This window comes from Pongo abelii, chromosome 11 (assembly GCF_028885655.2).
Source record: "Pongo abelii isolate AG06213 chromosome 11, NHGRI_mPonAbe1-v2.0_pri, whole genome shotgun sequence".
Classification (NCBI taxonomy): domain Eukaryota; kingdom Metazoa; phylum Chordata; class Mammalia; order Primates; family Hominidae; genus Pongo; species Pongo abelii.
Genome location: NC_071996.2, coordinates 144,092,014 through 144,108,291, shown reverse-complemented (window position 1 = coordinate 144,108,291; position 16,278 = coordinate 144,092,014). Strand labels below are relative to the sequence as shown.

General features: G+C 49.3%; 1 protein-coding gene across 19 annotated transcripts in view; it reads left to right on the top strand.

Annotated features, from left to right (window-relative positions):
* ANKMY1 (ankyrin repeat and MYND domain containing 1) overlaps window positions 1-16,278 on the top strand; it is a 100,365-nt gene that overhangs the window by 57,587 nt on the left and 26,500 nt on the right. For 15 of the 19 annotated variants that reach the window (XM_054550114.2, XM_054550109.2, XM_054550110.1 and 12 more), the window contains 2 exons: window positions 5,786-5,899; window positions 6,228-6,393. In XM_054550114.2, the coding sequence (XP_054406089.1) occupies window positions 5,786-5,899; window positions 6,228-6,393 (280 nt within the window). Of the gene's footprint in view, window positions 1-5,785; window positions 5,900-6,227; window positions 6,394-7,380; window positions 8,776-16,278 lie in introns of those variants that run through there. The other 4 variants (XM_054550121.1, XM_054550117.1, XM_054550116.1 and 1 more) reach the window with 3 other exon arrangements.

The window sequence follows — 16,278 nt, the reverse complement described above, 5'->3', positions numbered from 1 at the left end:
CTTGTTCATCTAAGTCTGAGTAAATAGAGAAAGGACACGAGACTGGAGAGGCAGCTCAGGGGGCAGCGTTGTTGTGTGTGCACGCTGAATGTGCCTTGAACATACAGAATAGTGCTTCGTCCGGGGTTGGGGGCTCCCAGCGCCTCATCTGGGGTTAGGGGGCTTCCCAGCGACTTGTTCAGGGTTGGGGGCTCCCCAGCGCCTCATCCAGGGTTAGGGGGCTCCCCAGCATCTTGTCCGGGGTTAGGAGGCTCCCCAGCGCCTCGTCCGGGGTTAGGGGGCTCCCCACCATCTTGTCCGGGGTTGGGAGGCTCCCCAGTGCCTTGTCCAGGGTTGGGGGCTCCCCAGTGCCTCATCCGGGGTTAGGGAACCTGGTAGTGCTGCCAACCCTAACCATGCTGTCTGCTTCCACTAGATATTTAGGAAGGGGAAGGGCTCCTTTTTTTAAACCTCCCTTAAATGGTCTCATCTCTGACTGTTGTGCGCTGTGAGCTGACTCCTGGTCCTTTGCCGTGATCCTGGCCCTGACACCTGCCTGGCTTTCTGGGGCATCCAGGTGACCCCTACACAACACGTATATTCTCACCCCAGACCTGAAATCAGCTGACTGGGCTTCGACTTCTTTATTTCATTACTGTTTGTTTATTTACTAATTTTAATTCTTTTCAGACTCACAGAAAGGTTGAAAGCAGTACAAGGACACCCTGAGCCCTCACCTAGACTCACCACTTCTGAGTACCTGACCGTGCCCCCGACTCTGGCCCTGTCTGTCTCTGTCTCCCCTGCCGTCCCCCTCAGCCAATGGACACGTTTCTCTTCAAGAGCCCACTTTCAGTTCTTCTGGGAACTTGCCAGGAAGTGGGATGGCTGGGTCCTATGGTATAATCATTCTATGTTTAATTTTTTTTTTTTTGAGTCGGAGTCTCACTCTGTTGCCCAGGCTGGAGTACAGAGGTGTGATCTCAGCTCATTGCAACCTCTGCCTCTCAGGTTCAAGCAATCTTCCTGCCTCACCCTCCTGAGTAGCTGGGATTACACGTGTGTGCCACCACACCCGGCTGATTTTTATATTTTTAGTAGAGACGGGATTTCACCATGTTGGTGAGGCTGGTCTTGAACTCCTGACCTCAGGTGATCTGCCCGCCTCGGCCTCCCAAAGTGCTGGGATTACAGGCCTGAGCCACCGTGCCCGGCCATACGTTTAATGTTTTGAAGAACCTCCATACTGTTTCCACGGCAGCTGCACTGTTTCATGTTCTCTGCAACAGTGCACAGAGTTCCAGTCACTCCAGACTATCACCAAGACTTGTTATTTTCTGTCTTTTTGATAGTAGCCATCCTAATGGATGTGAGATGGTATTTTATTGTGTGTGTGTGTGTGTGTGTGTGTCTGTGTGTTTTTTAACAGAGTCTCACTCTGTCACCCAGGCAGGAGTGCAGTCATGTGATCTCTGCTCACTGCAACCTCCACCTCCCGGGTTCAAGTGATTCTTGTTGGGATTACAGGCGCCCACCACCACACCCAGCCAATTTTTGTATCTTTAGTAGAGCTGGGGTTTCGCCATGTTGGCAAGGCTGGCCTTGAACTCCTGGCCTCAAGCGATCCACCTGTCTTGGCCTCCCAAAGTGCTGGGATCACAGGCGTGAGTCACCGCACCTGGCCTTCTCATTGTGGCTTTGATTTGTATTTCCCTAATGATTAGTGATGTTGAACATCTTTTCATATGCTTATTGGCCATTTATGTATCTTATTTGGAGAAATGTCTATTCAACTCCTTTGGCAATTTTTGAATCTTTTTTTTATTATTATTGAGTTTTAGGACATTTCTATCTATTCTAGATGTTAATCCCTTATCGGATATGTAATTTACAAATATTTTGATCTACAAAAGTTTTTAATTTTCATGCCTTTGGTGTCATAGCCAAGAAACGTCATGAAGCTTCTTCCTGTGTTTTCTTCTAAGAGTTTTATAGTTTCAGCTAGGAACTTTCACGAATACTTTTCCATAGCCTCCTGGAGAATCTGGTGCTTTTCTCTATGATGCATTCATGGGATCTGAGTCCACAGAGTCCCTGAAACCCTAGGGGTGCCCTGGCTTGGGGGTATACGTAAACGATGGTGCTGCAGGACCCTTCTGCTAGAGGCCTGGGCTGCCTGGGTCCTGGCGAAGCCTCCATCTCCCACCACGTCTTGCTGTTCAGGCTGTGGCAGAACCTTGTCTCAGGGGCTCTTCCTCTGGACGCTCCTGTGGCTGCTGCAGCAGACCATAGCCTGGGCGGCTGAAGCCACAGAAGTGAGCTGGCTCTGGTCCTGGAGGGTGGAGGCCGCGATCGAGGTGTTGCAGGGTTGCGACCCTGGTGCAGAGCTTGCTGTGGCTTCTGGGGGCTTGGTGGCCACCTCTGCCCTCCTCAGCTCATGGTGTTCTGCCTGCATGCGTGTCTGTGTCTGCAGCCAAACGTCCCTTCTTAAAAGACAATGGTCATATTGGACCAGGCACCACCCTAAGGACCTCATGTTACTTTGATCATCTTCAATAACCCTATGTCCAAATAAAGTCACGTTCACAGATCCCGGGGGTTAGGACTTCAGCTTACCTTTTTAGGGGACCCAAGTGAACCCACCGCACACAGCTTCGGCGTTTACAGTCCTCTTCTCCTTTCTCCTTGGCTGCTGTTCTTGGCCTCGGCCCGTGGTGAGCACATGGGATGCACAGGCCTGAGGTGGAGCTCGTTCAGGGTCTGGGGTCACCAGGCCTCCTGAATATTCTCATACTAAACTTTCTAAAGATTGTCCCAGAAATGAATGCGTGAAGCTCAAACCTTGACCCCGGGTCCCGCTGACTCCCTGGGCCCCGCCATTTGGATGGCTGCAGCACCAGGCATGGGTTCCACATTTGTCTTTGAACGGCCAAGGAAGGGGCTGCCAGAACATGGGTTAGCAGTGTCTGGAGAAAAGCCACTGCAGAAAGGAGCTTTCATCAGCCAGAGGAACTTCAGAAATTCCCTCCCTCACTGTGGCTTTTCTGTGACCTCCAGGGGGACAAAATCCTGTTCTCACAAACATTTCTAGCTCCTCTCACTGAGCAGGCTCTGCTTAGATATGGGGCCCCAAATTTCCCTAATTTGAGAGCAGAGCAAGTCCCACTGAAGGATCCATGTTCAAGCCCACTGATCATGAGAAACTCCTCAGAGACACACGCTGGGCTGGTCAGCCTCAGGCCGCCCCTTCCTCTTACCGGAAAGGTCCCAGCCTTCCCTCCCGGTGCTGTTCAGCAGGGTTTGTGGTCTCAGAGGCAGAGCCCCCTGGGCAGGGCTGGTTTCTAGAGTGTGCTGATGCCACTGGGGTCTAAAGAGGTGTGGAGGACAGGGCCACTGGAGAGGCGGGCTCCGGGGATGGAGGGGCCAGCTTATCCAGCTGCAGCCGAGGGCATGCCTGGGGAGCCTCAGCAGGGGGACGGGGTCATTGGGCCGTGGAGGTGGGGCAGGGTGCCTGGGGGTGTGGGGCGGAGGCAATGATGTCGTAGTTCAGATGCGGGGGCTTGGGAGGTGAGGATCTGGAGGATAGGGTTGGCGAGTGAATGGTTTAGCACAGGGACAGCAAAGTGTATCTCAGTTCTCACCGTGGATGAGGTGGTCACTCCGGGCAGCCAGGGCCAAGGGTGGGAAGATACTCCTGGTGAGTGACGGGCAGGTCAGCAGATGGGGAGGGGCTGTGGTGGGGGAGGAAGGGGTGAGGACATGGGACCTGGGGTGAGAAAGCCTCAGGCCAAAGCACACACTGCACACCCTGCTGGGGCTGGCTGTCCCCAGTGACTCCCGGGGTTGGGGTCAGTGTGGAAGGGTCTGTGGAGATGTGGGAGCTGTGGGGATGCAGAGGTTCCCAGGAAGGATGTTTGGGCAGAGGCTTCTGCTGGGATGTTGGGCCAGAGGGGAGAAGGTGCCCAGCAGGGTGAGACTAAGAGGTGAATCCCAGGTGCTGCTGAGTAGCCAGTCCTGGGAGCCCGGGGGTGGGGTGGGGTAGGTGGCTGCATCACTGCCCTGGCAGAGCTGTCCAGAGAAGCCGTCCCGGTGCCAGGACTGAGTGAGGCCTGGGTGCCCTACATAGACAAGACTTGGGGGGTGGGGGTGGGGGTGGGCTGGCAAGTCCCCCAGCAACATTGGGCAGGGAAGGGTCGATCTGTCGTCCACCCAGCTGTCCATCACCACGCACCTGTGGCAGCCTGTGCCCAGCCCTCGCTCACCAACCATCTTCCCACCTTTTCCTGAAAAAGATTTGATGAGGTGGTGGGGCCTTGGAGGGATGTCCAGCAGGGAACCGACTCATGGGACTTTTGGCAAGTTGTCATGGCTTCAGCAGGAAGGAGAGTCAAGAAGACGGGGGTCTCATGGGTGGATCTGTGTGGCTCCATCCTCTGGAGCAGTGGAAAACAGCTTCCTCCTCTGCCTGGTGTAGGCCTTGCCTGGCCTCACTTGGCCTTGAGGAATCTGTGTATAAACTCCACCTATGCCCCCACGTGCCAGGGAGTCAGCCGTTCAGGCCAGGCCAGCCACTGGTGTTGGTGGCATTGGCCACTCCACCGTCCTGCACTGTGCCTGGTGCCATGCCCAAGGCATTGTGCTCATGTGTTGCTGAGAATGCAGGGCTCCTGTGTTTGTGTGGAATGTGTGTTACACATGTCACAGAGTGTGAGGATCTCACCGGGGGAGTCATGTATCCCCAAATTATGGCCCTGCTTGCACTTGGCTAGCAAGGCACCCACACAGACAGCAGTGAGCCTTCCACAGATGATGGCCTGGTTTTCCTCCATTCACACAGGCTGCCCTGAGCCTGCCAGGCCCCCCGATAGAACTTGCCTCCTCCCATGTCAGGAGGGGCAGCATCTTTAGATGATATTTGCTTTGGATGGGATTGTTGTACCTATTGAGCCAGAGACCATTGCTGTGGTATGTTTGCCACAAGTCAGGCACACATGCACACAGATGCATGCATTCACACATTTGTCAGGCATACTTGCACTCACAAACACACATGCGTGCCCTTATGCATGCACACACACTGGCCCCCACTCACGCACAGACACACATGCATGCACACACACACACACTGTGCACCTACATGCATGCAGGCACACTCACACCTACCCACCTATGAACATGCATGCACATATCCACATATGCTCACCCACTAGCCCCACACATGCACACACACACACACACACATCCACACACCCACATACATGCAGGCACACTCACACCCACCCACCCATGAATACACATACACCCACCCATGAACACATACACATACCCATGCATGCATACACACTGGCCCCCTGCCCCGCACACATCTACATACAAGCATACGCGTGCACTCGCTGTCTTGTTGAGCAACATGCCCCATGGCGTGTTGGGATCTGATGAAGAACAAGAGCTGCCTGGTGTCTGCCTTCATGTCACTGACAGCCTGAGGGGAGCAGGACTGTAATGGACGTCACAGACTCTATTGATTCTATCGTGCTGGGAGTTGGGTGCCAGGGAGGGCTCCCCGAGGCGTGGCCTAGCCTTGACTTCGCTGTGACATCATTAGGGCGAGGCTCAGCCCCAACTGCTTGTCCATGAGGTCAGCCGCGTCTCCCTTTCCCCGTTTGTTTCATGGGCATTCCCACACACCTGCAAGGGTGGCCTCGGTGGGGACTGCAGGTGACCATGGCCCTTCTCAGGCGGTGCTTCCGCTGCTCCCAGTAGCTGGGGTGTCCTTGCGTGTTTGACCTGGTTCTGTTCTCCACAGATTGACCGACTCATCAGTCACGGGGCCGACATCCTGAAGCCCGTGATACTCAGGCAGGGGGAAAAGGAGGCAGTGGGCACAGCCGTGGACTATGGCTACTTCAGATTCTTCCAGGTAGGTGGTAAGCCTCCTGTGAGGAAGGAGGGGGAGTGTGGGTCACGTGCAGGGCCCCCGACTGGGGCATTAGCTTCTCTGGGGCAAAACTGGGCTCAAGGTTCCTAGCGCCTCCCCCAGAGCAGCCCCTTGGCTGCAGAGGTGAACCCCCCAAAGTGCTGAGCTCATGCCAGGTGCAGCTGTGTGTGCTCCCAGCTTTGTGTGTCTGTCTGGGTTCGTCCTCAGTTTTACATCACGAGAGCTGAGAGGGGCCCTCGAATACCGAGAGTCACCCCAGCAGTGAGGGGCGGGCCCGGGACCCTGTGGTGACCCTGGTGCCGTGCTGCAGGACCGGAGGATTGCCCACTGCCCCTTCCACACGCTGACGCCGGCAGAGCGCGAGACGTTCCTGGCGCGGAGGCGGCTCCTGGAGTACATGGGCTTGCAGCTACGGCAGGCTGTCTTTGCCAAGGAGAGCCAGTGGGACCCCACGTGGCTGTACCTGTGCAAGAGAGGTGAGCAGTGGGCCTTGCTCTGCTCTGCTCCACAGGGCGGGGTTCCGGCCTCGTGCCTGGGGCTGTGATCCCTGGAGATCTGGACCCCCTGGGGCTCTGGAGGGGCCTTCCTGGGGCCGGGCTTGTTGGCTTGGCCCCCTTGTGTCCCATCCTCCAAGGAGCTCGTGCAGGCAGGAGAGACTGAGAAGAGGGGTCTGGACTGGGGAGATGTCCCTGGGAAGAGGAGTTGGTGGCCTAGGGCCAGGGCCCAGGTCAGAGGGGCCCCATGCCCAGGAGAGAACTAGGCACCGCTGCGGGAGCCCTGTCAGGAGTGCCAGTCCATCCGGCACAGGGAATGTGGGCCCGAGGCCTGGGGTGGTGCTCCCCTGCATGGTCACACCCCTACAGGGTTCATCCTGCACACCCCCACGTCCCCAGCTCCCCACATGCACCCACTCTACAAATGCACCATCCACCTACTGACATCTACTCCCCCATGTACCTACACCCACGTACCCACCCCCACCCACTGAGTCACCCCCACATACCCACCCCCCACCCACCTGGTCACCCCCACCCCGACATACTCACTCCCCACCCCCACATCCCCACCCCCTACTCACCCCCACCCCCACGTACCCCCTCATGTTCCCACCCTCACATTTACCTGCTCTTGTCTACCTCGCACACACAGACCCACTTACACATCCACACACACTGATACCCACACCCATCCTCTCCTCACATAAAAACCTGCCACGTGTTAACATGTATGTGCACACACACACAGGAACCTGCTGATCCCACCCCCATACCGAGTCCTCAGCATGCAGTAGCCCCCTACAGCCCCACACAGTCCCCCACTGAGCAACACCCCAGGTGCCTTCCCAGCACACAGTGCTCCGCCCCACACACTTCCACATGCTGTTAGTCCATTTGCGTTGCTGTAAAGGAACAGCTGAGACTGGGTAATTAGAAAAGAGGTTTAACAGGCTTGTGGTTCTGCAGGCTGCACAGGAAGTGGGGTTCCAGCATCTGCTTCTGGAGAGACCTCAGGGAGCTTCCACTCCCAGTGGAGGGCGAAGGGGAGCCTGTCCATCACATGGCAAGAGAGAGAGGGAGAGAGAGAAGGCGGGGGTGTCCCAGGCTCTTCTAAACTCCCAGGTCTCATGTGAACTAACTGAGTCCCCAAGGGGATGGCACTAAGCTACTCATGAGGGATCCATCCCCACGATCTAGTCACCTCCTACCAGGTCCCACCTCCCACAGGGGGGCCCACAGTTCAACATGAGATTTGGAGGGGACACACATCCAAACCACATCGCATGCTTATGTCCCCACAAATATTTACCAGCCACATGCCCACCCACACACTTGCATACTCCTCAGGACATACACCCTGAATCCCTCAGCTCCACCCCCACAGCTGTCTGCACACCTACCCACACACATGCCTGTCCCCACCCACACAGCACACTGCTTCCCCACATCCCACCCAACCATGATCCGCATACATCTCCACACACATACGGACACCCCACACCCACCTCCCAAACTCACTTATGTGCCATCACACATGTGCCCACCCATGCATAAACCCCCCACCCCACCCCCAACACCTGCCCCATCCAACCCCAGCCCTCACCAGCTCATCCACTGCCACCCATGCCTTACACATGCACACAGCCACAAGCCACTCCCATATGTCCCCCCAACACACACATACTCACCTCCCCTTGACACCAACATAAACTTCCCCCACCTGACTCACCCACCAGCACACATGGATGCACCTTTGCTGAGGCTACTTCCTGGCCGGGGTTCCTGCAAGGTGAGGCCTCCATTTGTGTAGAGCCCCACTTGGGGGATACAGGCTCTGCCTTAGGCAGGACACCCCTGAGGATACTGGGGTTCTAATCAGGCTTGTACTGGCCCATGAGCGGAGGACCAGGTAGGGAGAGGCAAGTTGAGAAGACCCATGTCTACTGCCTCCTCCTTTCCATCAGAGATTAGGTCCTAAAACGGAGGTGTCACTTACAGAGAAGTATCCCATTTTCCCGACCCCCAGCTCCACAGCCTTGGCTCAGTGATTTTGCCCAGGGGAGAGACACACCATAAAACAGTGAGCTTCACACCTCATCACAAAGAAACCGATTTCATTTTTAACAGAGCAAAGACAGTTTCAAGCCTAATGCTGAGAGGCATTTGGAAGGAGATTGGTAAATTCACTGGAGTAACAGACTAAACAATAGAATGGCTAATTCCTAGAGAAAACTAAGAGAAGAGAGAGACAGGAGAAGCCTTCCTGTGGTCCAAACAAGTCTCACACACCCCAAGGACTGATCTAAAGAGGACACAGCATATAAAGAAACATTTATTCAATAAAATCTTTTAAAATTCAGTAAGAACAGAGAATGTCTGTGGTATTAAAGATCTACCTTCCTTTTCACTCTCCCAGCTCAGGGAGGCAGAAACTCTATTCCAGACTGGTAACAGCCAAGAACACAGTAGAAGAGGGCATGGATATCAATAATTCTCATCCTGCCCCCAGCTACCTGTTGCTGAGGCAAAGTTCCTGTTGCTCCAGACTGAGTGTGCCTCCAAGATGGCCAGGAGGTGGCGGCTCCATTCTTATGCTCAGCTTCCAAGATGGCCAGGAAGTGGTGCACTCAGAATTACTGGAGGTGATGATGGGCAATATCAAGAAGATTGGTAAACTCACTGGAAATGTAGGTGAAACTATAATCTGCCAGCAATTATATACCATGGTTTGTATTAACTATAAATTATGCCAGAGAAAAATGAGGAAAGATAGCTGGAAGAGCCCTCCTGTGGTCAGAACCATTCTTCAATACTGACCTTGGTAACTATCCCTTCAATGAGCTCTGATCTAATTCTAACTGGATCAGTCTAGGAATCCATTTATACCCCAGGGCACTGTTGCAAATTATGAACAATCAGCCAGCAATTATCAGAACTAAACAGGAGCGTATGGTCATGGAAGGAGACAGTCAAAGAGATCCTTGTCCAAACCACTGTCACCTTAGGGTCACTATGAACAAACCCAAGGCTGCCTTCCATGAGAAGAAACATCAGAAGCTTTATACTGCAGGGAAGAAATGGATTTCACACAATTAACCCAGCTGGTCATTAACCAAATAAGCAAACAGATAGTAATATCTAGCCCCGAGGGAGAAGAATGAAGGAAAATGAACAGGTCCTCAGAGAAAAGTGGGAGACCAACAAGAGAGAAAAAAAGAATGATGAAAAATGAAGAGATCATCAGGGGAAAGTGGACACCATCAAGCACACACACACACACACATATATATGTATATATTTGTATATATACATATATACATATATATATTTGTAAATATATATGTATATATTTAGAGTACCAGAAGCAGAGTTGAGAGAGAAAGGAGCAGGAAAAATATTTGGAGAAATGATAGATAAAAACTTTCTAAACATATTTAAAAATAATTTATCTAGGAAGCTTAATGGAGTTTCAAGTAGGATAAAACAGAGATTTGTAAAACAGACACATCAGAGTTAAAATACTGAAAGTCAAAGACAAGGAGAAAACATTGAAAGCAGCAAGAGAAAAATAACTGAAAACTTACAAGGGAATCCCAGTAAGATTCACAGCTAGCCGGCATCTCATCAGAAGAAATTGGTTGGAGAGTGGTCAAGATGGCTGACAAGTGTTTCATGCCCAGTTCCTCCACTCAGCAGAATCACAGCAGTGTATAGACAGTCACACTCAAAGTACATTATCCAAGAGAGAACGCTGGAACTCAACAGAGAAGTGAGGGAACACCAAAAGTGGGGAAGGAGGAGGAGAGGCAGCCTCTCTGGCTGGGTTCGGCTGGGCATCAGGAGTCAATTCCCAATACAGGGAAGAGGAGAGTAGGTGTAGGGACCAGCCCTACAGGGTCTGTGGGTTTTTCTCCCCGTGTGTGGAGACAAGAGATCGTAGAAATAAAGACGCAAGACAAAGAGATAAAAGACAGCTGGGCCCGGGGTACCACTACCACCAAGACGCAGAGACTGGTAGTGTCCCCGAATGCCAGGCTGTGCTGTTATTTATTGGATACAGGACAAGGGGGCAGAGTAAGGAGTGTGAGCCGTCTCCAATGATAGGTAAGGCCACGTGGGTTACGTGTCCACTGGACAGGAGGCCCTTCCCTGTTTGGCAGCCGAGGTGGAGAGAGAGAGAGGAGAGACAGCTTATGCTATTATTTCTGCATTTCAGAGACTTTTAATACTTTCACTAATTCTGCTGCTGCTATCTAGAAGGCAGAGCCAGGTGTACAGGATGGAACATGAAAGCGGACCAGGAGCGTGACCACTGAAGCACAGCATCACAGGGAGACAGTTAGGCCTCCGGATAACTGTGGGCGGGCCTGACATCAGTCAGGCCCTCCACAAGAGGTGGTGGAGTAGAGTCTTCTCTAAACTCCTCCAGGGAAAGGGAGACTCCCTTTACCTTTCCTGGTCTGTTGAGTAGCAGGTACTTTTCCTTGGCACTGACACTACCACTAGACCACGGTCCACTTGGTAACGGGCGTCTTCCCAGACGCTGGCATTCCTGCTAGACCAAGAAGGCCTCTGGTGGCCCTGTCCGGGCATAACGGAAGGCTCACGCTCTTGTCTTCTGGTCACTTCTCACCATGTCCCCTCAGCTCCTATCTCTGTATGGCCTGGTTTTTTCTAGGTTATGATTATAGAGTGAGGATTATTATAATATTGGAATAAAGAGTAATTACTACAGAGTAATGATTAATAATATTTATATATAATCATATCTATGATCTATATCTAGTATAACTCTTGTTATTTTATATATTTTATTATACTGGAACAGCTCGTGCCCTCGGTCTCTTGCGTCGGCACCTGGGTGGCTTGCCATCCACAAGTAGGAGATTTCTAGTGGCCCACTTCCTCACCATGGAATCATGCAATCCTGGCAAGACAACCTCTTGACCCTCCCAACCCTTGAAGCGAATATAGGAAGCTTCCAGGAGACTGTGGGATGGAAGAGCTCCAGGAAGGAAGGTTGCACTGGGTTCCACACCCTTTCTGAGACCTAAGTGGCCTCAGCAAGTCACCATTTTCAAAACTAGCCTCTGGAAAACTACATGCTGTCCTGGGACCCAGTGGCCCTGGGACTGTGGAGTATTATGGAAACTCAAGCTGTCACTGCTGGGACAGGGGAGCAAGCCAGGTATGCTCCCACAGTAGGGGCTAGGAAGTGAGCAAGGCCTGGGTGGAAGTGGCTGGGGCTGGGAAGTGAGCACTGCTGTGATCTGAGACAGGGATGTAAGTGGGGCTTGAGTTGCTTCTGGGACTTGGTTGTGAGCTGGGCATAGGCTGATGCAGTCAGGGTGGCAGGGGTGAGACCCAGTGATGCTGGAGCATGAAGGAGACATGGATTTTCCACCACTGGCCCAGGCTGTGGCCACCAAAGTTGGCCCCACCCTCTCCAGTAGCAGAGCCTCAGTGTGGATGCTACCATCTCTCGCCTGAGCACTCCACCTGCCTGAAGGTCGCTCCACGCCCACCCACCACAGCTTGTGCCTACTTTCACCAGTGGGGGGCCTGAGCGCAAGCCCATCCAGCCTGGCTTCAAGACAGAGCACTCCTCCTGGGAGCCTGAGGTTGGACCTAAACTCTCTGCTGCTACCACCTCAGCTGGCACCTACCTGCCAGCACCACTTGCAGGCCTGGAGACTGATCCACCCAACTCATCACAGCCACCAACATCAGTACACACTGTTTGGGACCCAGAGAATTTTCATGCCATTGGTATTGCCATTGCACATGCCATGCCAGCTCAGCTGCCCAGGGATCCAAGAACTTGCCTGCCCACCTACTCCATTGCAGCCACTGCTGGCATTCTAAACAAACCACTTGGAGCCCTAAGAATTGACCTGCCAGTAGTTGCCAACACAAGTGCCAGTGTACACCACTCTGGGGCACAAAGATAGGCATGCCTACCCCACCCTTGCCACCTCTGGGGCCTGAAGATTGGCCTACCTGGCATCCCAGGCCCTAGCACACAACCTTGCCACAGCCTCCACTGATAAACACACCCTAACCCACCAAGAAAATCACAGATACTACCAATGCTTTGGCTACAGATACTAGCCAAAGAAACCACACAGAGACTACACTACTGCACATGCTGAGAAGCAAAGCCAAAGTACCCTACCCAACCAACACCATAAATACATCTTCAGGCAAGTCGTCTCCTATAAAAATAAAAATAGGAAAAAGCAACTGTTAGAGAGGGCATACAGATATCAACATAAGGACACAGGAAACATGAAAAAGCAAGGAAATATGACACCTTCGAAGGAATATCATAATTATCCAGCAATAGGTCTTAACCAAAAAGAATTTTTTTTTTTTTGAGATGGAGTCTCACGCTGTCACCCAGGCTGGAATACAGTGGCACAATCTCAGCTCACTGTAACCTCTGCCTCCTGGGTTCAAACGATTCTCCTGCCTTAGCCTCCTGAGTAGCTGGGATTACAGGCATGTGCCACCATGCCTGGCTAATTTTTTTTGTATTTTTAGTAGAGATGGGGTTTCACCATCATATTGGTCAGGCTGGTCTCGTACTCCTGACCTGATGATCCACCCACCGCAGCCTCCCAAAGTGTTGGGATTACAGGTGTGAGCCACCACGCCCGGTCACCAAAAATAAATTTTTGAGATCTCAGATAAAGAATTTGAAATACTGATTTTTAGGCCAGGTGCGGTGGCTCACACCTGTAATCCCAACATTGGGAGGCCGAGGCAGGCAGATCACTTGAGGTCAGGAGTTCCAGACCAGCCTGGCCAATGTGGTGAAACCTTGTCTCTACTAAAGTACAAAAATGAGCTGGGTGTGGTGGTGCATGCTTGTAATCTCAGCCACTCGCAAGGCTGAGGCAGGAGAATTGCTTGAACCTGGGAGGAGGAGGTTGCAGTGAGCCGAGATCGTGCCACTGCACTCCAGTCTGGGCAAGAGTGAGACTCTTGTCTCAAATTAAAAAAAAAAAAAATCAAAATAATTGATTTTAAATAGAAGAGAATACTGAACAAACAATACAAATAAATTAGAAAAACAATTCAGGATATGAATGAGAAATTTATCAGAGACATTTTAAAAAATAACCAAACAAATTCTGGAACTGAAGAATTCATGGAAGGAAATACAAAATACATTTGAAAGCATCAACAATAGACTAGATGAGACAGAGGAAATCTCAAAACTTGAAGACAGGTCTTTTGAAATAATCCAGTCAGACAAAGATAAAGAAAAAAGAATAAAAACAAATAAGCAAAGGTTTCATGATATTTACGACAACATAAAGCAACTAAATTTGCAAATTATTGGTATCCTTAAGGGCAAAGAAACAAAGGATTAGAAAATACATTAATGAATTAGGGCCAGGTGTGGTGGCTTACGCCTATAATACCAGTGCATTGGGAGGCCAAGTGGGAAGATTGTTTGAGGCCAGGAATTTGGGACCACCCTGGGCAACATAGCAAGACCCTATCTCTACAAAAAAGAAAAAAATTAGCTGGGTGTCATGGCATGCACCTATAGTACTAGCTGCTTGGGATGCTGGGCCCAGGAGTTTGAGGTTACTGTGAGCTAGGATTGTGCCACTGCACTCCAGCCTGGGTGACAGAGCAAGACCCTATCTCTAAAAATAAATCAGTTTTTTTTTAAAAAAGAAAACTAATTTAATGAAATAATAGATGAAAAGTTCTCAAGTCTAGCAAGAGATGTAGACAGTCAGATAAAGGAAGTTCAAATGAACCACAGGAAAATACAACAATAAAAGATCTTCTGCATGGCACATTATAGTCAGACTGTCTAAAGTCAAAGAGAAAATCTTAAAAGCAGCAAGAGAAAAGCATCTAGTCACCCATAAAGGAAATTCCTTAAGACTAACAAATTTCTCAGCAGAAGCCTTACAGGCCATAAGAGAATGGGATGGTATATTCAACACACTGAAAGAAAAAAATGCTGCCACCCAAGAATACTATATCCAGCAAAATTATCTTTCATAAATGAAGGAGATACAAAGTCACCCCAGACAAACAGATGGTGAGGCAATTCATTACTACTAGACCAGTTCTACAAATGCTCAAGCAAGTCCTAAACATAGAAGCTAAAGGACAACATTTACCATTATGAAAACACACAAAAGTATAAAAGTCACTGGCAAAGCAGTTATACAAAGGAGGAAGAGAAAGAACTCAAATGCTACCACTACAGAAATCCACCAAAACACAATGCCAAACTATAAGAAAGGAACAAGAAGTATATGAAACAACCAGAAAACAACATGATGGGAACGAAGCCTTACATATCAAGAATAACCTTGAACATGAACAAATTAAATTATCCTCTTAAAAGATAGAATAGCTAAGTGGATTAAAAATGATCCATGATCAAAAAATGATTCTGCTTGCAAGAAACTCACCTTATCATTAAAGACACATATAGACTGAAATAAAGGGATGAAAAAATATATTCCAAGCAAACAGAAACCAATAGTGAGCAGGAATAACTAGGTATACTTATATCAGATAAAATGGACTTTAAGTCAGGAAGAGTAAAAAGAAAAAAAAGACAAAGTCATTACGTAACGATAAAGGGATAAATCTAGCAAGAGGATATAACAACGCTAAATATATACACACCCAACACTGGAGCACCCAGATTCGTAAAGCAAATATTACTAATCTAAAGACAGATAGATATACTGCAATACAATAATAATGGGGGTCTTCAATACCACACTCTCAGCATTAGGCAGAATATCTAGACAGAAGATAAACAAAGAAACATTGGATTGAAACAGGACATCAGACCAAATGGACCTCACAGACATTTACAGAACATTTTATCTAACAAACGCAGAATATATATTCTTTTCATCAGCACATGGAACATCCTCCAGGATAGACCATATGTTAGACCACAAAACAAGTCTCAACAAACTTAAAAGTTCAAAATCATATCAGGTATCTTCTCAGACCACAATAGAGTAAAATTAGAAGTCTGTACCAAGAAGAACTCTGTAAACTATACAAATGCATAATTTATACTATTTAAATATGTATACTATACAAATATATACAACTATATATATACAAATTTGCAACATGGAAATTAAACATGCTTCCGAATTAATATTGAGTCAATGGAGAAATTAAGATGGAAATAAAAAATGTATTGAAACAAACGAAGATAGAAGCACAATATACCAAAACCTGTGGGATACAGCAAAAACAGGGTTAAGAGAGGAATTTTATAGCGATAAATGCCTACAGCAAAAAAGTAGAAAGATTACAAACTAACACTCTAACAATGCACCTCAAGGAACTAGAAAAGCAAGAACAAATCAAATACAAAATTAGAAGAAAATAAATAAAGATCAGAGCAGAGCTAAATGAAATAGAGAAAAAATACAGAGAATCAATGAAATAAAAAGATGATTCTTTAAAAAGCTGAAAACAAGATTGATAAACTGCTATCTAGACTAACCAAGAAGAGAGAATAAATTTCTCCTTTCATATCTTATTTGAAGAAATGAATATCTGTAAATAAAATCAGAAATGGAAAAGGAGATATTACAACTGATACCACAGAAATACAAAAGATCATCAGAGACTATATGACAAACTGGAAAACCCAGAGGAAATGGATAAATTCCTGGAAACATAGAGTCTACCAAGATTGAATGAGGAATAACTAGAAAACCTGAACAGAGCAATAATGAGTAGCAAGATTGAATCAGCAATAAAAAGTCTCTCAACAAGGAAAAGCCCAAGACCAGATGGATTCACAGCTGAATTCTACCAAATACATAAAGAAGAACTAATACCAATCCTCCT